Here is a 27,709-nt window from a genome sequence, read left to right on the forward strand (position 1 = left end):
ACCATATGGGTGCCTGGTTTCCCGTTCAGCGAGCCAATAAGGCCTGCTGGTATTCCTCTCACATCTCATTATCTGCCCTTTTTATTGGTGGCGTTCAAAGCCCTTTGATTTAATGGGCAGAACTAAGTCCCTGGGGTTAGAACCCAGACTGAGTTATAATACTGTCCCTGCTGCTCCTCTCATTTCACTGCTACTATTACTATTTACTACAGTACCTGGCACACACTTATAAAGGTAGAGACAATGACAGAGTGGAAAGTTGTACAGTCATTGTATAGTTCAGGGGTTTTCAAACCTTTCATGCCCAGGGACATCCGCCCAGGCATACCGGCGACCCAGGGACCCCCATATTATTTTAGCCCAAAACAAAATTCAAACACGGCTCGTCTTATCGGATGAATGGTAATGGCAAGTAGAAGTAATCAACATTTTAAAATGACTACATTTGGTAGACAGTTTCATAATTTTTTTTACATCCCCACACATTTCATTGGAAGAGGAAGTGTAAAGTCTAACAGTCTACAATGTATTAGCTGGAAATGTGAAGGTGTTGTATCTTGGCGTCATAGAGAAAATGTTGCTGCTGTTTAAGCTAATTTGCTGCAATTCTACACATTTTGCCATGGCTAATGTGGTGTTCCTCTGCTTAAACAGTGTAATAAAATCAAATGGCATGTGGCCCTGAATGAATTTTTTTTAAACATTTTTGATTCTCCCTGACTGTCTGGCTTTTATTTGATTATTAGTTCTCAAAGATGTTATTACTTAAAAAATACATCTAGTTCAATATCTTTTCTGCATGTTTTCTTTTCTCTACAAACACAATTTCAAACTAAACGCCTATCAAATATGTCTGGCTTTTGTTTCACTTTTCTAGTATACCAAATCTTAATGGATGTAAGTAGATGGTTCAGTCCTCCAGTTTGTTATTGTCAGCATTTCTATTTAAACTGTGTTTTCTTGCTAAGTCGTTGATTTTCTGTTGGGGTATTTCTAATTCTTTATGGGTTTCTTTTCCTTATGTGAAGAGTGAGCCATGATACAACCTCTAATACAGGGCATTCGGAAAGAATTCAGACCACTTGACTTTTTCCACATTTGGTTACGTTACAGCCTTATTCTAAAATGGATGAAATAAAAAATGTTCCTCAATCTACACACAATACCCCATAATAACAAAGCGAAAACAGGTTTTTATTATTAAAATAAAAAAACAGAAATACCTTTATGTACATAAATATTCAGACCCTTTGCTATCAGTCTCGAAATTGAGCTCCGGTGCATCCTGTTTCCATTGATTATCCTTGACATGTTTCTCCAACTTGGAGTCCACCTTTGGTAAATTCAATTGATTGGACATGATTCGGAAAGGCACACACCTATCTATATTAGGTCCCACAGTTGACCGAGCATGTCAGAGCAAAAACCAAGCCATGAGGTCGAAGGAATTGTCCTTAGAGCTCCAAGACAGGATTGTGTCGAGGCACAGATCTGGGGATGGATAACAAAAAATGGCTGCAGCCTTTTATCTCAAATAAACAGCAAACTTGGTTTCAAAAAGGGTCCCCAAGGCAGCATTGAAGGTCCCCAAGAACACAGTGGCTTCCATCATTCTTAAATGGAAGAAGTTTGGAACCACCAGACTCTACCTAGAGCTGGCCGCCTCGGCCAAACTGAGCAATCAGGGGAAAAAACTGAGCAATCGGGGCTAATAGTGCTGATCAATCCACAAGCTTCGTAGTAGGCATATATTCACAAGAAAATATAAAAAAACAAATCCCTCATGTTCCTCTTTACACTCCTACCCTTTCCCCTTTGATGCTGCCCGCATGAATCTGTCCTGAATTGTTGCAAAGGTGAGAGACTGACCTTATTGGTGCTTCCATAGTGACTAAAATGTAGTGGCCATTCCCTTTATAATGCAGGTTATTGGTCCGTGACAGTCTCTATCCAATACAAATACATATACAGTACCAGTCAAAAGTTTGGACTTTATTTTTACTGTTTTCTACATTGTAGAATAATAGTGAAGACATCGAAACTATGAAATAACATGTAGTAACTAAAGTGTTAAACAAATCAATCTATTTTATATTTGAGATTCTTAAAAGTAGCTACCCTTTGACTTGATGACAGCTTAGCACACTCTTGGCATTCTCTCAACTAGATTCACCTGGAATGCTTTTCCAACAGCCTTGAATGGGTTACCACATAATGTATGTGAGCACTTGTTGGCTGCTTTTCCTTCACTCTACGGTCCAACTCATCCCAAACCATCTCAATTGGGTTGAGATCGGGTGATTGTGGAGGCCAGGTTATCTGATGCATCTACATCACTCTCCTTCTTGGTCAAATAGCCCTTACACAGCCTGGAGGTGTGTTTTAAGTCACTGTCCTGTTGAAAAACAAATGATAGTCCCACTAAGTCCCAGGATTCTTAGCTTATTGATGAGCTTTGAGGGCACTATGGTGTTGAACGCTGAGCTCTAGTCAATGAATAGTATTCTCATATAGGTGTTCCTTTTGTCCAGGTGGGAAAGGGCAGTGTGGAGTGCATTAGAGATTGCATCATCTGTGGATCTGTTGGGGCGGTATGCCAATTGGAGTGGTCTAGGGTTTCTGGGATAATGGTGTTGATGTGAGCCATGATCAGCATTTCAGATTACTTCATGGCTACAGATGTGAGTACTATAGGTCAGTAGTCATTTAGGCAGATTACCTTAGTGTTCTTGGGCACAGGCACTATGGTGGTCTGCTTAAAACATGTTGGTATTACAGACTCGGACAGTTTAAAAATGTCAGTGAAGAAATTTGCCAGTTGGTCAGCGCATACTTGCAGTACACGTCCTGGTAATCTGCGGCCTTGTGAATGTTGACTTGTTTAAAGGTCTTACTCACATTGGCTGCGGAGAGCGCGATCACAAAGTCTTCTGGAACAGCTGGTGCTCCCATGCGTGTTTCAGTGTTATTTGCCTCAAAGTGAGCATAGAAGTAGTTTAGCTCGTCTGGTAGGCTCGTGTCACTGGGCAGCTCTCGGCTGTTTTTCCCTTTGTAGTCTAATGTTTGCAAGCCCTGCCACATCTGATGAGCGTCAGAGCCGATGTAGTACGATTTGATCTTAGTCCTGTATTGATGCTTTGCCTGTTGGATGGTTCGTCGGAGGGCATAGCGGGATTTCTTATAAGCTTCCGGATTAGAGTCCTGCTCCTTGAAAGCGGCAGCTCTAGCCTTTAGCTCAGTGCAGACGTTTCCTGTAATCCATGGCTTCTAGTTGGGGTATGTACGTATGGTCACTGTGGGGACGACGTCATCGATGCACTTATTGATGAAGCCAAAGACTGATGTGGTGTACTCCTCATGCCATCGGAGGAATCCCGGAACATATTCCAGTCTGTGCTAGTAAAACAGTCCTGTAGCTTAGCATCTGCTTCATCTGACCACTTTTTTATTGATCTAGACCCTGGTGCTTCCTGCTTTCATTTTTGCTTGTAAGCAGGAATCAGGAGGATAGAATTATGGTCAGATTTGCCAAATGGAGGGTGAGGGAGAGCTTTGTATGCAGCTCTGTGTGTGGAGTAAAGGTGGTCCAGAGCTTTTTTCTCTCTGGTTGCACATTTAACATGCTGATTAGAAATTTGGTTAAATGGATTTAAGTTTCCCTGCACTAAAGTCCCCGGCTACTAGGAGCGCCGCCTCAGAGTGAGCGTTTTCTTGTTTGCTTATGACGGAATACAGCTCATTTAATGCGGTCTTTGTGCCAGCATCCGACTGTGATGGTATGTAAACAGCTAGGAAAAATACAGCTGAAAACTCTCTAGGTAGATAGTGTGGTCTACAGCTTATCGTGAGATACTCTACTTCAGGCGAGCAATTGCTCGAGACATCCTTAGATATTGTGCACCAGCAGTTTATTTACAAAAAAACATAGTCCGCCACCCCTTGTCTTACCAGATGTCGCTGTTCTATCCTGCCGGTACAGCGTATAACCAGCCAGCTGTATGTTGATAGTGTCATCGTTCAGTCACGACTCCATGAAGCATAAGATATTGCAGTTTTGAATGTCCCGTTGGTAGTTTAATCTTGTTCGTAGGTCATCGATTTTATTCTCCAAAGATTGAATGTTTGCTAGCAGAATGGAAGAAAGTGGGGGTTTCTTCGATCGCCTTCAAATTCTCAGAAGGCAGCCTGCCCTTTTTGATACTAGGTTTGCTGTTTATTTGAGCTACAAGGCTGCAGACATTTTTTTGTTACCCTTCCCCAGATCTGTGCCTCGACACAATCCGGTCTCGGAGCTCTAAGGACAATTCCTTCAACCTTATGGCTTGGTTTTTGCTCTGACATGCACTGTCAACTGTGGAACCTTATATCGAGAGGTGTGTGCCTTTCCAAATCATATCCAAATAATTGAATGTTATGGTGAGTGAATGAGGACCCAAAAGCGAACTAACTTAAACAGAGCTTCTTTAATAACCAAACATAGGTAGGCTCAGATAGACCGGCAGATTCCGACAGGACAGGACAAGGTTACAGCAAACATGACGATAGTCTGGCTCAGGCATGAAACACAACAAACAAGAATCCGACAAGGACAGGAACAGAAACAGAGAGAGATATAGGGACCTAATCAGAGGGAAAAAGGGAACAGGTGGGAAACGGGGTGAATGGGTAGTCAGAGGAGACAAGGAACAGCTGGGGGAAAGCGGGGGAGAAAAGGTAACCTAACAACGACCAGCAGAGGGAGACAGGGTGAAGGGAAAGGACAGAGACAAGACACAACATGACAGTACATGACAGTACCCCCCCACTCACCGAGCGCCTCCTGGCGCACTCGAGGAGGAAACCTGGCGGCAACGGAGGAAATCCTCGATCAGCGCACGGTCCAGCACGTCCCGAGAGGGAACCCAACTCCTCTCCTCAGGACCGTACCCCTCCCAATCTACGAGGTACTGGTGACCACGGCCCCGAGGACGCATGTCCAAAATTCTACGGACCCTGTAGATGGGTGCGCCCTCGACAAGGATGGGGGGGGGGGGGGGAAGACGAGCGGGGGCGCGAAGGACGGGCTTGATGCAGGAGACATGGAAGACCGGGTGGACGCGACGAAGGTATCGCGGAAGAAGAAGTCGAACTGCGACAGGATTAATGACCCGAGAAATACGGAACGGACCAATGAACCGCGGGGTCAACTTGCGAGAAGCCGTCTTAAGGGGAAGGTTCTGAGTGGAGAGCCAAACTCTCTGACCGCGACAATATCTAGGACTCTTAGTTCTACGCTTATTAGCAGCCCTCACAGTCTGCGTCCTATAACGGCAAAGTGCAGACCTGACCCTCTTCCAGGTGCGCTCGCAACGTTGGACAAAAGCCTGAGCGGAGGGGACGCTGGACTCGGCGAACTGAGATGAGAACAGCGGAGGCTGGTACCCGAGGCTACTCTGAAAAGGAGATAGCCCGGTCGCAGACGAAGGAAGCGAGTTGTGGGCGTATTCTGCCCAGGGGAGCTGTTCTGACCAAGACGCAGGGTTACGAAAAGAAAGACTGCGTAAGATGCGACCAATAGTCTGATTGGCCCGTTCTGCTTGACCGTTAGACTGGGGGTGAAAGCCGGAAGAGAGACTGACGGAAGCCCCAATCAAACGGCAAAACTCCCTCCAAAATTGAGACGTGAATTGCGGACCTCTGTCCGAAACGACGTCTGACGGAAGGCCATGAATTCTGAAAACATTCTCGATGATGATTTGTGCCGTCTCTTTAGCAGAAGGAAGCTTAGCAAGGGGAATGAAATGAGCCGCCTTAGAGAACCTATCGACAACCGTAAGAATAACAGTCTTCCCCGCTGACGAAGGCAGTCCGGTGACAAAATCTAAGGCGATGTGAGACCACGGTCGAGAGGGAATAGGAAGCGGCCTGAGACGGCCGGCAGGAGGAGAGTTACCGGACTTAGTCTGCGCGCAGACCGAACAAGCAGCCACGAAACGACGCGTGTCATGCTCCCGGGTGGGCCACCAAAAACGCTGGCGAATGGAAGCAAGCGTACCCCGAACGCCAGGGTGGCCGGCTAACTTGGCAGAGTGAGCCCACTGAAGAACGGCCAGACGAGTAGGAACGGGAACGAAAAGAAGGTTCCTAGGACAAGCGCGCGGCGACGGAGTGTGAGTGAGCGCTTGTTTTACCTGCCTCTCAATTCCCCAGACAGTCAACCCGACAACACGCCCCTCAGGGAGAATCCCCTCGGGGTCAGTGGAGGCTACTGAAGAACTGAAGAGACGAGACAAAGCATCAGGCTTGGTGTTCTTAGAGCCCGGACGATAAGAAATCACGAACTCGAAACGAGCGAAAAACAGCGCCTGACGCGCATTAAGTCGTTTGGCAGAACGGATGTACTCAAGGTTCCTATGGTCAGTCCAAACGACAAAAGGAACGGTCGCCCCCTCCAACCACTGTCGCCATTCGCCTAGAGCTAACCGGATGGCGAGCAGTTCGCGGTTACCCACATCATAGTTACGTTCCGACGGCGACAGGCGATGAGAAAAATACGCGCATGGGTGGACCTTGTCGTCAGAGAGGGAGCGCTGAGAAAGGATGGCTCCCACGCCCACCTCTGACGCGTCAACCTCGACAACGAACTGTCTAGAGACGTCAGGTGTAACAAGGATAGGAGCGGATGTAAAACGATTCTTGAGGAGATCAAAAGCTCCCTGGGCGGAAACGGACCACTTAAAGCACGTCTTGACAGAAGTAAGGGCTGTGAGAGGAGCTGCCACCTGACCGAAATTACGGATGAAACGACGATAGAAGTTCGCGAAGCCGAGAAAGCGCTGCAGCTCGACGCGTGACTTAGGGACGGGCCAATCAATGACAGCTTGGACCTTAGCGGGATCCATCTTAATGCCTTCAGCGGAAATAACAGAACCGAGAAATGTGACGGAGGAGGCATGAAAAGTGCACTTCTCAGCCTTCACAAAAAGACAATTCTCTAAAAGGCGCTGGAGGACACGTCGAACGTGCTGAACATGAATCTGGAGTGACGGTGAAAAAATCAGGATATCGTCAAGGTAAACGAAAACAAAGATGTTCAGCATGTCTCTCAGGACATCATTGACTAATGCCTGAAAGACAGCTGGAGCGTTAGCGAGGCCGAAAGGAAGAACCCGGTATTCAAAGTGCCCTAACGGAGTGTTAAACGCCGTCTTCCACTCGTCCCCCTCCCTGATGCGCACGAGATGGTAAGCGTTACGAAGGTCCAACTTAGTGAAAAACCTGGCTCCCTGCAGGATCTCGAAGGCTGAAGACATAAGAGGAAGCGGATAACGATTCTTCACTGTTATGTCATTCAGCCCTCGATAATCTATGCAGGGGCGCAGAGACCCGTCCTTCTTCTTGACAAAAAAAAAACCCCGCTCCGGCGGGAGAGGAGGAGGGGACTATGGTACCGGCGTCAAGAGCTACAGACAAATAATCTTCGAGAGCCTTACGTTCGGGAGCCGACAGAGAGTATAGTCTACCCCGGGGGGGGGTGGTTCCCGGAAGGAGATCAATACTACAATCATACGACCGGTGTGGAGGAAGAGAGGTGGCCCTGGACCGACTGAACACCGTGCGCAGATCGTGATATTCCTCCGGCACCCCTGTCAAATCACCAGGCTCCTCCTGTGAAGAAGAGACAGAGGAAACAGGAGGGATAGCAGACATTAAACATTTCACATGACAAGAGACGTTCCAGGAGAGGATAGAATTACTAGACCAATTAATGGAAGGATTATGACAAACTAGCCAGGGATGGCCCAAAACAACAGGTGTAAAAGGTGAACGAAAAATTAAAAAAGAAATGGTTTCACTATGATTACCAGAAACAGTGAGGGTTAAAGGTAGCGTCTCACGCTGAATCCTGGGGAGAGGACTACCATCCAGGGCGAACAAGGCCGTGGGCTCCTTTAACTGTCTGAGAGGAATGTCATGTTCCCGAGCCCAGGTCTCGTCCATAAAACAGCCCTCCGCCCCAGAGTCTATTAAGGCACTGCAGGAAGCTGACGAACCGGTCCAGCGTAGATGGACCGACAAGGTAGTGCAGGATCTTGAAGGAGAGACAGGAGTAGTAGCGCTCACCAGTAGCCCTCCGCTTACTGACGAGCTCTGGCCTTTTACTGGACATGAAGTGACAAAATGACCAGCGGAACCGCAATAGAGACAGAGGCGGTTGGTGATTCTCCGTTCCCTCTCCTCAGTCGAGATGCGGATACCTCCCAGCTGCATGGGCTCAGCACCCGAGCCGGCAGAGGAAGATGGTAGTGATGCGGAGAGGGAGGCGACGGAGAGCGCAAGCTCCTTTCCACGAGCTCGGTGACGAAGATCAACCCGTCGCTCAATGCGAATAGCGAGTTCAATCAAGGAATCCACGCTGGAAGGAACCTCCCGGGAGAGAATCTCATCCTTTACCTCTGCGCGGAAACCCTCCAGAAGACGAGCGAGCAAGGCCGGCTCGTTCCAGCCACTGGAGACAGCAAGAGTGCGAAACTCAATAGAGTAGTCTGTTATGGATCGATTGCCTTGACATAGGGAAGACAGGGCCCTGGAAGCCTCCTCCCCAAAAACAGATCGATCAAAAACCCGTATCATCTCCTCCTTAAAGTCCTGATACTGGTTAGTACACTCAGCCCTTGCCTCCCAGATTGCCGTGCCCCACTCACGAGCCCGTCCAATAAGGAGAGATATGACGTAGGCGACACGAGCAGTGCTCCTGGAGTAAGTGTTGGGCTGGAGAGAAAACACAATATCACACTGGGTGAGGAACGAGCGGCATTCAGTGGGCTCCCCAGAGTAACACGGCGGGTTATTGATTCTGGGCTCCGGAGATTCGAAAGCCCTGGAAGTGGCCGGTGGATCGAGGCGGAGATGGTGAACCTGTTCTGTGAGGTTGGAGACTTGGGTGGCCAGGGTCTCAACGGCATGTCGAGCAGCAGACACTTCCTGCTCGTGTCTGCCTAGCATCGCTCCCTGGATCCCGACGGCTGAGTGGAGAGGATCCGAAGTCGCTGGGTCCATTCTTGGTCGGATTCTTCTGTTATGGTGAGTGAATGAGGACCCAAAAGCGAACTAACTTAAACAGAGCTTCTTTAATAACCAAACATAGGTAGGCTCAGATAGACCGGCAGATTCCGACAGGACAGGACAAGGTTACAGCAAACATGACGATAGTCTGGCTCAGGCATGAAACACAACAAACAAGAATCCGACAAGGACAGGAACAGAAACAGAGAGAGATATAGGGACCTAATCAGAGGGAAAAAGGGAACAGGTGGGAAACGGGGTGAATGGGTAGTCAGAGGAGACAAGGAACAGCTGGGGGAAAGCGGGGGAGAAAAGGTAACCTAACAACGACCAGCAGAGGGAGACAGGGTGAAGGGAAAGGACAGAGACAAGACACAACATGACAGTACATGACATTGAATTTACCAAAGGTGGACTCCAATCAAGTTGTAGAAACATCTCAAGGATGATCAATGGAAACAGGATGTACTTGAGCTCAATTTTGAGTATTATAGCAAAGGGTCTGGAAACATATGTAAATTAAGGCATTTCTGTTTCTAAAAACCTGTTTTCGCTTCGTCTTTATGGAGTATTGTGTGTAGATTGCTGAGGAACATTTTTTATTTATTCCATTTTAGAATAAGGCTTTAACGTAACAAAATGTGGAAAAAGTGAAAGTGACTGAATACACTGAGTGTACAAAACAAACTAGACACTAATGTACTTGTCCTCTTGCTCAGTTGTACACTGGGGCCTCCCACTCCTTTTTCTATTCTGGTTAGAGCCAGTTTGCGCTGTTCTGTGAAGGGAGTAGTACACAGTGTTGTACGAGATCTTCAGTTGCTTGGCAATTTCTTGCATGGAATAGCCTTAATTTTTCAGAACAAGAATAGACTGCCGAATTTCAGAAAGCGTCTTTGTTTCTGGCCATTTTGAGCCTGTAATCGAACCCACAAATGCTGATGCTCCAGATTCTCAACTAGTCTAAAGAAGGCCAGTTTTCTTGCTTCTTTAATCAGCACAACAGTTTTCAGCTGTGCTAACATAATTGCAAAAGGGTTTTCTAATGATCAATTAGCCTTTTAAAATAATAAACTTGGATTAGCTAACACAACGTGCCATTGGAACACAGAAGTGATGGTTGCTCATAATGGACCTCTGTATATCTATGTAGATATTCTATTCAAAATCAGCTGTTTCCAGCTACAATAGTCATTTACAACATTTAACTATGTCTACACTGTATTTCTGATCCATTTGATTTATTTTAATGGGCAAAAAATGTACATTTCTAAGTGACCCCAAACTTTGAAAACCTGCTGGTTATAAAGGTTACAGTTCTGTGAGACACTCGCAGGCTCTTCTTCATCCTTAATCTTCATCACTCCGGGAGAGAGAGATGTATGTGCTTTATTGGGCTACTATCACACACGCCTTGGCAGGACAGTGTGTGTTGGTCCAATTGCGGATGGGTGATGTCAGATTCCAGACATAGGAGCAGTCATACCGGTTAAGAGAGGAACATAGCGATGCATGGTAGCTGGGAGAACTCTCTGCTCTGCCAACCTCCTGTTTTTCACTACAGGACACATGAGCCCATTGAGGGACCAGGGAATCAGACACACACACTACCAGTCACAGAAGGGGTCAGACAGTTGGGGGAGGTGGATGTGGCTACCTGGAGGAAGTAATAGAGAATAAATAAGAATCACAACAACCCAGTCTACTCTGTACTCGATATTCACCACTCATACTGTTGGCTAAAGCAGTAGCACGACGTACATATTCAGCAGGTGACAACATGGAGGAAACACCAGCCAGGATTTACAGACAAACAAAGTACCTGTTTGTGGTTTAACTACTGTACTCCCTCCATTCCTTCTCCTCTCTCCCTCATCTCTCTCCTCCCCTTATTCCCTTGCCCATTTGTAATGGGTTCTGTAAAGACGTGCCCAGGCTATTAATACTGATCCAAAATCTATGGTTTCCTTAATCAGACACATACGCCACCAATCTTCCGACCAATCAGGGGTTGTTTTACTGCCAAGTTCCTCTGTCATCCAATCAGAGGTGTTGTTGAAGCTGTGCCAGCTAACAAAAATCCTGCCGTTGGTACAGGCCAGCTCTGTTTCCAATCTCCTCGGCCCTCCATTTGTGTATTCATGCGCACCTCTGCCATTTGCACAAGTGTCCCAAAGCTGAGGGAGTGAAGATGATCGAGGGTGTAGAGGCAAATTAGACCCTCAGAAAGCCACTTCATCTGAGCTAGCCAGGCTAAGGGCTATCCCGACATACACTGCGATATGTTTGGAGTTTGCTCAATTTCTTACAAAAGAATGGAGAGGCGAGCCTAACTATATGTCACCTGCATTTGTTTATGTCTGATTTCGAGACTTGACACATGTAACAGATGAAATACCTCCCAAATGAAATGTTGTTACTGAGGTTTATGGATTGCAGAACAATAGGGGAGATTTGTTCATTTAAATTTCATGCTCGTTTCATTATTTAAAAGTGGAACATGAATTGGATCATTCAAGTCAAGAGTGTGTGCCACAGCTGATGGGTTTATTGATCCCATCGCCACTCTCTGGAAGTCACTCTTGGAGTTTCGTCATCAACTTGGAGGGCCCTCCGAGCCAGTTGGTGAGCTAGCTCAATGTTTTGACCTCCCACCCTTTGCCATTCTTAACTTCTCTCACCATTCTAACCTTTGACCTCACCTCTCCCCCACTCCCTCCCACTTCCTCTCTCCCCTTTGACTCCCTGGGCTCGGAGTGAACATGCTTCCCTTTCATCCCTCTCTGGAAATAAACAAGGGATCATAAAACTATGCAACGCGTGAGAGTTAGGCGGGAGAGAGAGTTCTGTCTGGTGGGCAGTGGCTGTGCCTGTTGAATGAATACCCCACCAATTAATTTATTTTCGTGTCAAATCGCCAATTGGCAATCCATCCCTTATGGGAAAAATGTATACATAAACAAACATTACAATAATTCACTATGGTAATTCAATTATCATTCTTCTTCCAGTGTTCTCTGCATTGCGCATCGAGTGAAAAAAAACTACGATAGTAAATAAGTTTATCCAAACAATAATTACATCCCTAGAGCAGTAAAATAATATACATAGATACATATACAGACAACAACAAAAAATAGTTGTTGTGTGAAAGACAGAGGGATTGACAGAGAGAGGGAGAGAGTATATGAGTGAGAGAGTATATGAGTGAGAGAGGGAGAGAGTATATGAGTGAGAGAGAGAGAGAGTATATGAGTGAGAGAGGGAGAGAGTATATGAGTGAGAGAGTATATGAGTGAGAGAGGGAGATAGTATATGAGTGAGAGTATATGAGTGAGAGAGGGAGAGAGTATATGAGTGAGAGAGGGAGAGAGTATATGAGTGAGAGAGTATATGAGTGAGAGAGGGAGAGAGTATATGAGTGAGAGAGGGAGAGAGTATATGAGTGAGAGAGGCAGAGAGTATATGAGTGAGAGAGTATATGAGTGAGAGAGGGAGAGAGTATATGAGTGAGAGAGGGATAAAAGGGGTCTAATGCAGGTGTGGTTTTATGGCGTGTGACTCATGTTATCTTAAACTAGAGATTTAAACCCCAGTGGCTGAGTGGAAAATCAGCTGTTGAACACACACATACACTCATGCACATGCACATACATGCACACACACAATTAATCCAGCTATTGATTGACTCATACTTCCAGCCCTTCCCAATGGTGGTTGGAATCTGGACAGCATAGGTCAGGGGTCCTGTAAGCGATCAGTATTTCTCATTACGAACCAATCGTCTTCTTGCGCCATAAGGGAACACCCTGCCACCCATGGAGCTCTCCGTCTCTGGGGGGAGGTAACTCAATCCCCCAAGGCCCACCTACCCCTCGTTTCCCTGGGGAGACTCCCCTGCCAAGCCCCCCTACCCCCCTGAATCAAACACCACATATAGCTACAGATAACCTAGCCCTGTGGTTGCTGGCAGAGAGGGCTACTGGATATAGAAACATCAACAGATTTCAAAAGGATGAGGGCAAAGGAAACTGAGAGCCACCCTCTCCTTGCACATGCACACACACATACACACGCATACATGCACACATCAGCAAGCACGTGTAAACACAAATGCATACAAACACTCCTAGGGCTCTGGAATGTATTTGTTGTTGAGACAATCCCAGAAAAACACACTCTCCTGCCTTTTCTTCCTCCCCCTCTTTCTCTTTCCTCTCCTCCCTCCCTGCCCCCCTCTCACCTCTCCTCACTTTCCTCTCTCTCTTTCCTCCCAGATTGTATAAATATCCCTGAGCTGTTGAGAGGGACTCAGAGACCTGAGGACCCTGACCTGTGAAACAAACAGACCAGAAGAGAGAGAGAGAGAGGCAGACAGCAAGACAACAGACAGAATAATCAGAGAATAAGAACAAGAATCAGCAGTAACACATTAGGGAAATAAAGTAAGATAAATAACAATAAGAAATAAGGAGATGGAGAACATTTGGGCCAGAACCAAGTGAAGTGATAAAGGGGCAATCACCACGACAGAGAAAGAAGAGCTGAAACACAGAGTGAAATAGGAGACACATTGATGAGACAAAGAGAGTGAGAGAGACCAGAAGAACCGTGTCTAGTCTACTTCTGTGTGTAGCCCACTTGTGTGGTTGTGTTTGTATCCACCATGTGGCTGCTGCTTAATGTTTGTGTGTTCTGTCTGCTGCAATATGGTGAGGGGCAGGACCGTGCCACTCTCTGGAGAGGGAACGACCGTAGCGGGCACTGTCAGTACACCTTCACCGTGCCCAGCCCCAGCGAGACCAGCTGCCCCCCTACAGCCTCCGGAGGACCAGAGATGGAGGGGCTCAAGACTAGACTCAGCCTGCTGGAGGTATTGGTGGCCAGGCTGACTGGAGGGGAGACAAGGGGTCCTGGGCTTGGGGCTGGGTCCCAGGCTGGTCTGCAGGAGGCTCTGACGCAGGCCATGGGAGACAGGAGCCTATTGCAGGGAGAGAAGGAGCATCTGGAGAGAGATGTGGAGGGGCTGCAGAGGAGGGTGGAGGAGATGAGGAGAGAGACGGAGAGACTGAAGAGCAGACCCTGCTACCCGCAATCCCCTCTGGTGCCTCCCAGCGTCCCACTACAAGACAGTGGTCTGCGACTTGCCGGAGGTAAGTAACAACATCTGTCTCTCTCCTCCTTCTTCTCTCCTAATGGGGAGAGAAAGCTCATATGATTCCTGATTGAGACCTACACCACTTATGGACAGACTGTGGCATGTGGAGGTGTTCTCCAGTCTGGCTCGGAGACATACAGTTGAAGTCGGAAGTTTAAATACACTTAGGTTGGAGTCATTAAAACTCATTTTTCAACTACTCCACAAATTTCTTGTTAACAAACTATAGTTTTGGCAAGTCGGTTAGGACATCCAGTTTGTGTAAGACACAAGTAACTTTTCTAACAATTGTTTACAGACAGATTATTTCACTTACAACTCACTGTATAACAATTCCAGTGGGTCAGAAGTTTAGATACACTAAGTTGAAAATTCCAGAAAATTATGTCATGGCTTTAGAAGCTTCTGATAGGCTAATTGACTTCATTTGAGTCAATTGGAGGTGTACATGTGTATGTATTTCAAGGCCTACCTTCAAACTCAGTGCCTCTTTGCTTGACATCATGGGAAAATCAAAAGAAATCAGCAAAGACCTCAGAAAATTAATTGTAGACCTCCACACGTCTGGTTCATCCTTGGGAGCAATTTCCAAACGCCTGAAGGTACCACTTTCATCTGTACATACAATAGTACGCAAGTATAAACACCATGGGACCATGCAGCTGTCATACTGCTGAGGAAGGAGACGCGTTCTGTCTCCTAGAGATGAAAGTACTTGCGAAAAGTGCAAATCAATCCTAGAACAACAGCAAAGGACCTTGTGAAGTTGCTGGAGGAAACAGGTACAAAAGTATCTATATCCACAGTAAAACAAGTCCTATATCGACATAACCTGAAAGGCCACTAAGCAAGGAAGAAGCCACTGCTCCAAAACCGCCATAAAAAAGCCAGACTGCACATGGGACCAAAGATCGTACTTTTTGGAGAAATGTCCTCTGGTCTGATGAAACAAAATAGAACTGTTTGGCCATAATGACCATTGTTATGTTTGGAGGAAAAAGGGGGAGGCTTGCAAGCCGAAGAACACCATCCCAACCTTGAAGCATGGGGTGGCTGCATCATGTTGTGGGGGTGCTTAGCTGTAGGAGGGACTGGTGCACTTCACAAAATAGATGGCATCATGAGGATGGAAATTTATGTGGATATATTGAAGCAACATCTCAAATTAAAGCTTGGTCATAAATGGGTCTTCCAAATGGACAATTACCCCAAGCATACTTCCAAAGTTGTGGCAAAATGGCAACAAAGTCAAGGTATTGGAGTGGCTATCACAAAGCCCTGGCCTCAATCCTATAGAAAATTTGTGGTCCGAACTGAAAAAGCGTGTGTGAGCAAGGAGGCCGACAAACCTGACTCAGTTACACCAGCTCTGTCAGGAGGAATGGGCCAAAAGTCACCCAACTTATTGTGGGAAGCTTGTGGAAGGCTATCTGAAATGTTTGACCCAAGTTAAACAATTTAAAAGCAATGCTACCAAATACTAATTGAGTGTATGTAAACTTCTGACTCACTGGGAATGTGATGAAAGAAATAAAAGCTGTAATAAATCATTCTCTCTAATATTATTCTGACATTTCACATTCTTAAAATAAAGTGGTGATCCTCACCTAAGACATGGAATTTTTACTAGGATTAAATGTCAGGAATTGTGAAAAACTGAGTTTAAATGTATTTGGCTGTATCTAAACTTCCGACTTCAACTGTGTGTTTGCTGTACATCAAGTGTCTTTTGGTTTTGTAGGAGAGTCAGGAGATTCTGAGTTAACTGGAAGAGCTGAGTAAAAATGTGATGCCCACACTCAATGATGAGGCGCTTTCCTGTAACATAGAGGATTCCACAGAACTGTTTGTGTGGATATGGGTGGGTGTGTTCTTGTGCATGTCTGTGTTTGGGCAACACAAGAAGGTCGAAGTAGTATCAGGTTTCTCAGCTATCTGTTTAAAGAGTGGAGGGAGGGAGGAGGTTCTAGGGGACAGTCTTTTATTTACAACCAGAGCCTTCTTTATGGGGACGTGATGCCGGCGTGAGAAAAGACAAGCAAGACATGTTAGAGTCCCATTTCCATCTTACCTTAGGGCTTTGATGATGTTTGACTTTTTCCTATAAATAAGTAAGACATGAGGAATCCCAACAAAATGGTAAAAACACACCCCATGCCAATCCCACCCCAACAACCAGTATCCAGTATCAGTTCTCTTTTTCTCTATGTTTCACAAGTAGTATGGGGCTGTGGTTGGGGGTATTGCTTTTCCATACTATGTCATGTATTCCCTTTGAATCTGATGATTCAGCTAAATTAGAAGTCGCTAGCATTATTTACCAATTATTTATAAATTAATGTGAAAGTACCCAGTTTTGAACACTAGATGCCACTGTGCTTGTTACTGTATACCGCCACACTTTTATCAAATTTGCTGGTCTCTTTAAATAAATCACATTCAGAGAGAAGGAAACGCATGAAAAAGGGAAGAGAGGAGTAAAACGTTAAACCATATGTTTGTGTGCGTGCGTGTGTATGTGTGTGTGCACATTGGCTCGTGTGTTTGTGCTCACACGAGTGTGGTGAGGCTTGGTAAAGGGGTCCTTTGCGGGTGGGTTCCTGGCTTTAACAGCCAACCACTTAACAAACACACCATAAATCCCCTCCTGACCTCAGCTGATAGAGCTCAGTTTTACTAGACTAGTTCAAATACGGTTGGCTCTTTACTGGGTAACATCAAAACAGGCCGTGCTTTAATGTCTCTCTTTATTGTTTAACTCAATGGGATTTCCTGGTTAAACAGTGGTTAGAAAGGGCTGGTCAGTCAGAATCAGGCATCTACAAGATGAGGTTGTTTCTGATGGTCAACCATGTGAACATTGTGCCTCCACAATGACATTGGTTTGATGCCACTTATATTGTTTCTGGAAACCTCTGTCCCTGTTGTGCCATAAGGTGTTCTTTTATCTGGTTTTTTATCTGGTTTTATTGCTAGTTTGAGTTACCTGTTACATGTAGTCATGGCTCTACATGGCTCTATTGCTAGTTTGAGTTACCTGTTACATGTAGTCATGGCTCTACATGGCTCTATTTAATACAGTGCGTTTCTTTACCTCTGTTCTGGACCTGGGGACTGTGAAGAGACCTCTGGTTGCATGTCTTGTGTGATATCGATGAGTGTCTGGAATGAGTGCCAACTGCTTGAACAGACAGTTCGGTACCTTCATAACATCAACACCTTGCGCAAAGACATATAGTGATGCAGTCAATCTCTCCCCAACTTTGAGCCTGGAGAGATTGACATGCATGTCATTGACATTCGCCTAAGTGCAATACGTGCTGCTCTGTTTTTGACCAACTGCAATTTGCCAATGTCCTTCTTTGCCGCACCTGAACACACAACTGGACAGTAGACCAGGTGCGACAAAACCAGGGCCTGTAAGACCTGTCTGGTTCACTGGGATATCAAGAAAGCACAGCAAAGCCTTATCATGTACAGACCTCTTCCCATTTTAGTAACACATTGAGTCTATATGTTTTGACCATGACAGCATGCTATCTAGCATGACACCCAGCAGTTTAATCTCTTCAACTTGCTCAATAGCTACATTATTCAATAATAGATCCATATGAGATTTAGGGTTGAGGGTTGAGTGAGTGATTAGTCTGAAAAATTATACTTTTTTTACTAGTTTTGTTTTATATTTAGCACCAGCCTATTGCTAGTTACCCATTCTAAAACTGATTGGAGATCTATGTTAAGGGTGTCCGTTATTTATTTTACTGTTGTAGCTGATGTGTACTGTATACTGTTGAGTCGTCAGCGTACATGGACACACAGGTCAGTGGAAGGTCATTAGTAAACACAGAAAACATTAATGGTCCAAGCCGCCTGCCCTGCGGTACACCACACTCAACATTCAACTTCCATTAAAGAAAACCCTCTGTGTTCTATTGGATAGGTAATTGTCCATCCATGATAAGGCAGAGGATGTTAATCCATAACACCTATGTTTTTCAGTAATATGTTATGATCAATGATGTCAAAGGCTGCACTGAGGTCTGACAATCTTATTATCAATTTCTTTCAACCAATCATCAGTCATTTGTGTCAGTGCCGAGCATGTTGAGTGCCCTTCCCTATAAGCATGCTGAAAGTCTGATCCTAATTTGTTTTCTGTAAAATAACATTGTATTTGGTCAAACAATTTTTTGCCCCAAAGGTTTGCTAAGCACCAGTAACAGGCTGATTGGTCTGCTGTTGGAACTATTAAAGGCTGCTTTGCTATTTTTGGTTAGCTGAATGCCACTTGCCTCCCTTCAAGCCTGAGGGCACACTCCGTCTTCTAGGCTTAGATTGAAGATGTGGCAAATAGGGGTTGCAATGTATTCCGCTACCAACCTCAATAATTTACCATCCATGTTGTCAGTTACAGGTGGTTTTTAATAGACAGTAGTCATTTTTTTCACCTCTTCCACACTAACTTTGCAGAATTCAAAGCTACAGTGCTTGTCTTTCATTATTTTGTCCGTTATACATGAATATGAAGGCTCAGCATTTGTTGTTTGCATGTCATGCCTAAGTTGTCTAATCTTGTCAACAAAAAAAGTTATTGAAGAGGTTGGCAATATCAAAGGGTTTTGTTATGAATGAGCCATCACCCTCAATGAAGGATGGAGCTGAGTTAGCTTTTCTGCCTCAAATTTCATTTAAGGTACTCCAGAGATTTTTACTATCATTCTTTGTATAATTTATCTTTGGTCCATAGTATAGTTTCTTCTTCTTTTTGTTTAGTTTACTTATGTTTAGTTACTGACTCACCTCCCCCTAAATAGATTATGTTACGCAAGTTTTCTAATGGTTTATGAAAAGGCACTGTTGTTGTAGAATAAATGCTATCAACAACAGCCAAGCCAAGAGGCCCATGGTGAGTATGGCTGCATCCAAGAACAACAGCTCTGCTACACAGCAACATGAAGGTGGACTGTGCCGAGAGATTGAGACTGAGGGAGACATTCAGCCAAACATGAGCCTTTTATCTCCTCTCAGCTCTAATAACTCTAATAGCACAGGGTTAGAAGGCTTGATTGGGCCATCCTCAGGGAGCATGGGTAGGAGTGTTTTGGTGTTTCAGTCTGTGAGGACTTGCTGTGGTCATGATGTTCTGCCAGATTTGCCCTTATATCCATCAAACACACACGCAGACACTCACACAAACAGTGTGCACTTGTTTACCTGAGATGATGAATAACCTTGCCCCCTGGGAACTGTTTTGTAGTTCAGGGAAGCGAGACTCTTTCCCCTCACCTCCCTCCCTCACCCCTCCTCACCACACTCCTCTTCCCATACCCTTTGGCCTAGAAAGCATCCATTGACCCAGGTCATACAAGACATGAAAATATAAATGACCATTCTTATTGGGCAAGTTCAGGCAGTACAACTCTTTTCTTCCGTTTATGCCTGTTGAACGTGACTCTGGTCTCCCACCCTTCACTCCTCACACTTCTCCTCCGTCTTCTCCCCCAACTTTACCCCAAACTCACCCCTTCTTCCCACATGTGTAGTACTTACTATAGAATGTTGTAGTATACTGTAGAACAGGGTTTCCCAAACTCGGTCCTGGGACCCCCCTAGGTGCATTTTTAATTATTTTGTCCTAGCACTACACAGCTGATTCAAATAATCAAAGCTTGATGATAAGTTGGTTATTTGAATCAGCTGTGTAGTGCTAGGACAAAACCCAAATGGGAAACCCTGCTATAGAATACTATAGTAAATACTAAAGTATTATCCACAACAAAAACACCATACAGTAATGTCCGCAAAAACACTACACTTTTTAAACTATAGTAAATGCTACTTTATTCAATTTGCATTGTACTCTATCCTTTCCCCTCCCCAATATCGCAATTTGTGCCACCCATAAGTGAGAAACCTACATGCCAAGTATAGACCATATATTGTGTTCCCTACAGTTTTAGAAAATATTTGTTCAGACCCCAGTCTTATCTACTTACCTACCTACTTACAGGTTTTGTCAAATGTGCTCTTTTAGTATTTCTCCAGTAGGTTTCCTGAAGGAGAAAACCTCCACTTCTATGTCAAAGATAATAAAAACAGAAACACTATAGTAAATACGACAGTGATGTCTGCAAAGACACTACAGTAAATATTACAGTATACTACAGTCTGCAAAAACACTGCAGTAAATACTTCAGTGTACTACAATCCACAAAACCACTACATTCATTATTACAGTATAATCTACAGTTTTCCTTTAATATGGTATTTATACTATAGTTAACACACACACACACACACACACACACACACACACACACACACACACACACACACACACACACACACACACACACACACACACACACACACACTGCATAATTATGAGGCTGTTAACACGTTAACATGTTAGCATCCATCACTGTTATAGACCCAGTCACTGCTGCTGTTTATCAACACGGGTGAAGTGTTTAGTTTAGAAACTCTCAACTGTAATGGTTCTCTGAGGGGCTGAAGGGAAGGGGGGGGGGGGGGGGGCAGAGGAGAAGGGGAGTGATGGGTGAGCCTTGGGGGAATGTTTGGCCTTGTTCCAGTTGAACTAAACTGGTATGAGGAATGGCTAACTGTGGTAGCAAGGCAGGTCGGGGGCTTCAAGACTAAAGGTTGTGTGTGTGTGTGTGTGTGTGTGCGTGTTCAACAGTCCGGCAGACTCCACAGCAGCTGGGAATCCACTCAGGAGTGTTTGTTTTCTCCTCTTACATTCCCTGCTGTCAGTAGTGCTGCCAGAGACCCCCCTCACCGCTCCCAACACACACACAGGGACCCCATGGCTGGCTGATGTAGGCCGCTCTGGGCTTGATGGCCACTGCATGGTCAGGGTTGATGCTGTCATTGTACTTTTTTTTTATTTTTATTTTTTAATTCACCTTTATTTAACCAGGTAGGCTAGTTGAGAACAAGTTCTCATTTGCAACTGCGACCTGGCCAAGATAAGGCATAGCAGTGTGAACAGACAACACAGAGTTACACATGGAGTAAACAATTAACAAGTCAATAACACAGTAGAAAAAAGGGGAGTCTATATATACATTGTGTGCAAAAGGCATGAGAAGGTAGGCAAATAATTACAATTATGCAGATTAACACTGGAGTGATAAATGATCAGATGGTTATGTACAGGTAGAGATTGGTGTGCAAAAGAGCAGAAAAATAAAAATAAATAAATAAAAACAGTATGGGGATGAGGTAGGTGAAAATGGGTGGGCTATTTACCAATAGACTATGTACAGCTGCAGCGATCGGTTAGCTGCTCGGATAGCAGATGTTTGAAGTTGGTGAGGGAGATAAAAGTCTCCAACTTCAGCGATTTTTGCAATTCGTTCCAGTCACAGGCAGCAGAGAACTGGAACGAAAGGCGGCCAAATGAGGTGTTGGCTTTAGGGATGATCAGTGAGATACACCTGCTGGAGCGCGTGCTACGGATGGGTGTTGCCATCGTAACCAGTGAACTGAGATAAGGCGGAGCTTTACCTAGCATGGACTTGTAGATGACCTGGAGCCAGTGGGTCTGGCGACGAATATGTAGCGAGGGCCAGCCGACTAGAGCATACAAGTCGCAGTGGTGGGTGGTATAAGGTGCTTTAGTGACAAAACGGATGGCACTGTGATAAACTGCATCCAGTTTGCTGAGTAGAGTGTTGGAAGCAATTTTGTAGATGACGTCGCCGAAGTCGAGGATCGGTAAGATAGTCAGTTTTACTAGGGTAAGTTTGGCGGCGTGAGTGAAGGAGGCTTTGTTGCGGAATAGAAAGCCGACTCTTGATTTGATTTTCGATTGGAGATGTTTGATATGGGTCTGGAAGGAGAGTTTAGAGTCTAGCCAGACACCTAGGTACTTATAGATGTCCACATATTCAAGGTCGGAACCATCCAGGGTGGTGATGCTGGTCAGGCGTGCGGGTGCAGGCAGCGAACGGTTGAAAAGCATGCATTTGGTTTTACTAGCGTTTAAGAGCAGTTGGAGGCCACGGAAGGAGTGCTGTATGGCATTGAAGCTCGTTTGGAGGTTAGATAGCACAGTGTCCAAGGACGGGCCGGAAGTATATAGAATGGTGTCGTCTGCGTAGAGGTGGATCAGGGAATCGCCCGCAGCATGAGAAACATCATTGATATATACAGAGAAAAGAGTCGGCCCGAGAATTGAACCCTGTGGCACCCCCATAGAGACTGCCAGAGGACCGGACAGCAGTACTGTGATGTTAAAAAGTGTGTGTGATTCTACATCCATGATGTGTTTGCAGATGCTGGTGTTCTCTCTCACCTGGTATCCAATGCTGGAAGACAAGGGGACACTGGCAGTTTGAGAGGTAAGCTTCTGTGGTGTCACTGATTATGTGTTTGCATGTGTGTGTACAAATGCTACCGTTCAAGTTCAGTCAGAGCATGTCTTTGTCGCAGGGCATCGATTAACTACAAAACCGTTGGGTTTGTGGGACCAGCAAGTGTCCTGAAGGCCCGATGCCAATCCTTCATCTCCACAAAATCTTGCTGCTTGACAGCATCGTAGTAGTTCAACATTTCGGAAATAAACATACCTATGGCAAATGACGGTGATATTTTGGTGAAGACTCCTCGAAGTGATCTCCAGTGCCCAATGTATGTCCCTCAAAGTGGCTCACAACTTTGCGCAGCTCCTGTTCCTCAGAGGATATGGGGAATATCAGCTTCTCCAGATCTCCATAGCGTCTCTCTATATCAGCGGGTGGGATGAACAAGATCGCAGGGAGCATTTTGAGGTGGAGGGTGAAATTGGGGTTGCTGCAGTACATTGATGCCAGCTGTCTTGGGGCAAATTCCTAATTTCCTCCAACCTGTGGCTTAGTGGTAGTTGAACTAAATTCAAATCTTGGTGGTAGTAGTTAATTGATTTTATTTGCCATGTGGCGTTATAGCTAACTACTAGAACTACACACATATCATTTTGCTAAAATAAAATATGGTTGAAGTAAGCAAGAATTTTCTTTATTTTTCGGCATCAGACCTGCCTAATTCTCACTTGAAACATAGTTTTTGTGTTTTAATAGGCTGACTCGAGAGTGATCTGTTCCTACAATTTGTATATGACATTTCAGATTTAGATATAGTTTAGATGTAGTGAACTACTTTTTCAAAGTAACTTTAGCTAAGTAAACTATGTTTTTCTTAAGGGTAGCCTCACTTCTTCCAGTGTGAAGTAATTGGTAAAGTATATTGTTTTCAGAGTAGCTTCCCCAACACTGTCTCCAAAGCATGATTGTACTGTATATACTGTATCTCCTAAAAAATATTTAATATATAGACATCAGATGAATTGCATGTTCAACTCGACATTGCTGTCATTTTGAAAATTAACTCTTAATACAACATCAGTAGTATGCTCATTGTTTATGCTTGCCTCGTACTTATAGGGCAGTAAAATATAGGCTGCTGGAATCACGGTCGACTGTCGCAGTCCCAAAATGGTGTACGACTGCTGTAACAAGGGTGGAGCCACTTTGAATGGTCCATCAACACTGCCCTACGTAGGCAAAGTGCAGTAACTACGAATTTGGTTTAAAAAAAATGTTATATTATAATGTGGTATTTCTTTTTCTGACATAAGAACAAGCCAGTCGATTAGGATATATCATGAAGTACCAGAAATTGATGTCTGTCTAGATATTTTGCAGTACATTTTTTTCAACGTACGGTAGTTACTGCACTTTGCCTTTGTAGGGCAGTACACACCAGGACACGGACTGGCACAGGACATCTAAGTTACGTGTCGTTGTAAAGATGAGACCCCTGTCTTTTCCTGTCATGCTGGAAGAATAGCTCTTCCCTCGCTGTGCCATGGTAGCTCTCAGGGATGAGCAGGTTGTAGAGGGTCGGTACAGGGGCACCTGGATGTTCAGTAGGTCCTCTTTTTCTAAAGGGCTTACTCAAGCAACAACAAAAAAAACATGATTTTTTATTGGAGAATCGTTTAGCAGCAGATATTTGCATTCAACTGTTTAGTACGCAATCAGATGCGCCCGAGCCCATTCAGTTGGCATTATGTGCCCATTCCGGTGGATATATAGCTTGATCACATAATCAAAACAGAATTAGCATGTGCAAACTATTAGGTGCAGCTCATTTGCACACCCATAGTTACAGTTGCACAGTTCCTTTAATCGTGACTTTATTGATTTGCTACATTCACTTGCAATGAGTATATTTTTTTCACTTGCAATGACCAAACTAGGCTGGTTGTTTGAGATGTAATGATGAAAAACATCTCTCTCTCTCTCTCTCTCTCTCTCTCTCTCTCTGTCTCTCTGTCTCTCTGTCTCTCTCTCTCTGTCTCCTCCCTCCTCCAGACCCAGCATGGCGGTATGGTGGCAATGCAGGGTTCCAGGAGTTGAAGGCTGAGGTGACTGAGATTCCTGCTCCTAGTACTGAGGACAGCACAGGTGAGACACACCTGGATATATCAAATTGGTCATTAACTTAATGCGGTCCCAACAGTCCGAATACTATTACACAGTTACCCCCTCTCCACCCCTGCACAGCTGACCCTGCAAACACGACACTTCCCCCCCCTGCTGCCCCAAAACAAATATTGCTATTAATACACAGGCAATAATAACACTAAATGCCAGAGCAATAGCCCGGTAAATACCAACACCAGAACACGAGGGACTGCATGTGTTTTATATGTTAAGATCCTGACAGGGAGAGATAAGTATGTTCAGTAGAGCTTCAGTGGATCTCTCTCTGTCAGGATCTTAACATATAAAACACATGCAGTCCCTCGTGTTCTGGTGTTGGTATTTACCGGGCTATTGCTCTGGCATTTAGAGGAATGTGTAGAGGGAAACGTGTATGGTGATAAGATGATCTCCACCATACATACACGTTTCCCTCTACACATTTCCGGTGCAGTTTCTGTCACATCTAGAAAAAGACTGAAACGTCAACAAAATAAACATGTTGAGATTCATGTTTGTGCTGGAGTTATTCATATCATTGATGACTGTGCCTGTATATAATTACATAATCCCCCGCCCTTACACACACCACCACTCTGTCGTGAATATCCTAAAGGTATTTTAGGAAGAGGTAAATATACAGCAGCCTGATCATTTTCTCAGTGAGAGGCTTGAAGTGGTGGAGGATTCCTTCCTGTATCTGATGACTCTCAGCTCAGCTGCTCTTCTACTAGCTCGGTACCACACACACACTCATAGGGCCTGTTAATTAGCAGAGATGCCAAATCGTTGTAGACCTGCTATCTGTCTCCATTATGAGAAATGATCATCTCTCAGATCTTTCAGCAGGCGTTACCTCTTCCCTCCATACCCCTATCCAAAAACAGGATTTACCACATATTATCTCTACACACACCTCTCTCCTCTGTCTCTCTCTCTTCCAGGGTGCATCTCAATAGTAAAAATAGCATCGTCACCCCTGACATCTAATGACCTGTCCCTATAACTGCCCACCCCCCCATCTACCCATCTCTCTTTTCATCTCTCTAACTGCTCTCTCTCTCCCTTCCCCCCTCTCTCCCAGGCTGTGGGGAGTTGATATCAATAGGAGAGCCAGTGTCCCATCGTAAGGCTGATAGTATAGCTGGTAAATATGGGGTCTGGATGCAGGATCCGGAGGCTGTGGCGCCCTACGGAGGGAAGATGGTGTGGCGCATCGATACTGTGGGGTCAGAGGTCAGACAGCTGTTTGGTTACGAGGACATGGACCAGCTCTCTAAAGGCTACCCCTCAAAGGTGGGTGACTGGACTGACTGGCATGGGATAGACCTAGAGGCTAACCTTAACCATAGATCTAAGATCTAATGACCTTACCCCTAACCAACCCCACCTTAACCATTAAGGGATGATCATATTGATGTATAATGTAAAGTCTGACCATTGACCAGACTGTATTATCATTATTTATTACAAGGTGTTGCTGTTGCCGGAGCCAGTGGAGAGTACAGGAGCGACTCTGTACCGCGGCTCTCTGTACTACCAGCGCCGCCGCAGCCGCACCCTGCTGAGGTACGACCTGGCGTCTGAGAGCATCGCCGCCCGCCGAGACCTGCCCCACGCCGGCTTCCACGGTCAGTTCCCCTACTCCTGGGGCGGCTACACCGATGTGGACCTGGGGGTGGACGAGCAGGGCCTGTGGGCCGTCTACAGCACCAACAAGGCTAAAGGAGCCATAGTGGTGTCCCAGCTGGACCCACACAGCCTGGCGGTGAAGAGGAGCTGGGAGACCAGCATCAGGAAGAACAGCGTGGCTAACGCTTTCGTCATCTGTGGCCGTCTCTACACGGTTGCCAGCTACACTGCTCCTAACACCACCATCAACTTTATGTTCGACACAGCTACAGGCCAGGGGAAGCAGGTGGCACTACCCTTCAGGAATAAGTACCACTATAACAGCATGGTGGATTATAACCCTGCCCAAAGGAAGCTGCACGCCTGGGACAACTTCCACATTGTCTCCTACGACGTCAGGCTGGGTCACCAGTAGAGGAACTCACAACAAAAACCTTTCAAAAAGACTTTCTCTTGTCTTTAGAGCAGTTAGTGTGGTAGTCAGTGGTTAGAATGCTATTTTTTACCACCTTCATCGATGCGAAGGTTTAGTAGTTACCAAAACTGGCCACAGCAGTGATTGAGATGAAGCTTTTTCAAGCAAATTGTGTTATGAATAAAAACCCCTGCAGGTATCTTGTTTCAGTGGGAAGGCTTTTGCTGTGGCACAGTCCACAAACATGTTTATAGAGGAATTATTTTTCTACTGTTTAGTTGTAAGAGATCGGCTTTTATTGTGTTTTGATGTATAGTGTTGAAAGGGAGGTGAGGGGGCAAAGAATAAATAGTAAAGTTTACTTCTTGCATACTGTACCATTGGTCATCATACAAACTGTATTGTGTATAAAACTCCTTCTGACCTGTGCATTGTACACCACTATTACATTATGTACAAATTCATACAAAGGTCAAATAAAAGGTATCCATTCTAAATAACAATAACTTGTTTATTTTTGTGTAAAAATCAATGACTTCTAGTAGGCACACATGACTGATAAAAGTGTCTGCTAAATGGCATGTATATATATATACAGTACCAGTCAAAAGTTTGGACACCTACTCATTCAAGGGTTTATACATTGTAGAATAATAGTGAAGACATCAAAACTATGAAACAACACATGAAAACTTTGAAATAACACATGGAATCATATAGTAACCAAAAACGTCTTAAACAAATGAAATGTATTTACATTTGAGATTCTTCAAAGTAGCCACCCTTTGCCTTGATGACAGCTTTGCACACGTTTGGCATTCTCTCAACCAGCTTCATGAGGTAGTCACCTGGAATGCATTTCAATTAACAGGTGTGCATTGCTAAAAGTTAATTTGTGGAATGTCTTTCCTTCTTAATGCTCTGGAGCCAATCAGTTGTGTTGTGACAAGGTAGGGGTGGTATACA

At 45.0% G+C, this 27,709-nt stretch overlaps 1 protein-coding gene and 1 non-coding gene across 2 annotated transcripts; both read left to right on the forward strand.

The window, feature by feature from the left end:
* Positions 1 to 13,110: 13,110 nt before the first annotated feature.
* On the forward strand, positions 13,111 to 27,246 carry LOC110521624 (myocilin). Its single transcript, XM_021599309.3, has 5 exons — positions 13,111 to 14,198; positions 22,507 to 22,572; positions 24,586 to 24,678; positions 25,781 to 25,992; positions 26,171 to 27,246. The coding sequence occupies exons 1-5, from the start codon at positions 13,712 to 13,714 to the stop codon at positions 26,741 to 26,743; spliced, it is 1,431 nt and encodes a 476-aa protein (XP_021454984.3). The 5' UTR covers positions 13,111 to 13,711; the 3' UTR covers positions 26,744 to 27,246.
* On the forward strand, positions 20,225 to 20,277 carry LOC118945901 (U7 small nuclear RNA). Its single transcript, XR_005041056.1, has one exon. It is a non-coding gene; the product is annotated as a U7 small nuclear RNA (small nuclear RNA).
* Positions 27,247 to 27,709: the final 463 nt, after the last annotated feature.

This window comes from Oncorhynchus mykiss, chromosome 4 (genome assembly GCF_057628025.1).
Source record: "Oncorhynchus mykiss isolate SJ-2025 chromosome 4, ASM5762802v1, whole genome shotgun sequence".
Taxonomy (NCBI): domain Eukaryota; kingdom Metazoa; phylum Chordata; class Actinopteri; order Salmoniformes; family Salmonidae; genus Oncorhynchus; species Oncorhynchus mykiss.

Coding starts and splice junctions, on each gene's coding strand:
- LOC110521624 (XM_021599309.3), top strand. CDS start 13,712: ATGTGGCTGCTGCTTAATGTTTGTGTGTTCTGTCTGCTGCAATATGGT. Junction 14,199..22,506: donor TGGTCTGCGACTTGCCGGAG/GTAAGTAACAAC, acceptor ATGTGTTTGCAG/ATGCTGGTGTTCTCTCTCAC. Junction 25,993..26,170: donor CTAAAGGCTACCCCTCAAAG/GTGGGTGACTGG, acceptor ATTTATTACAAG/GTGTTGCTGTTGCCGGAGCC.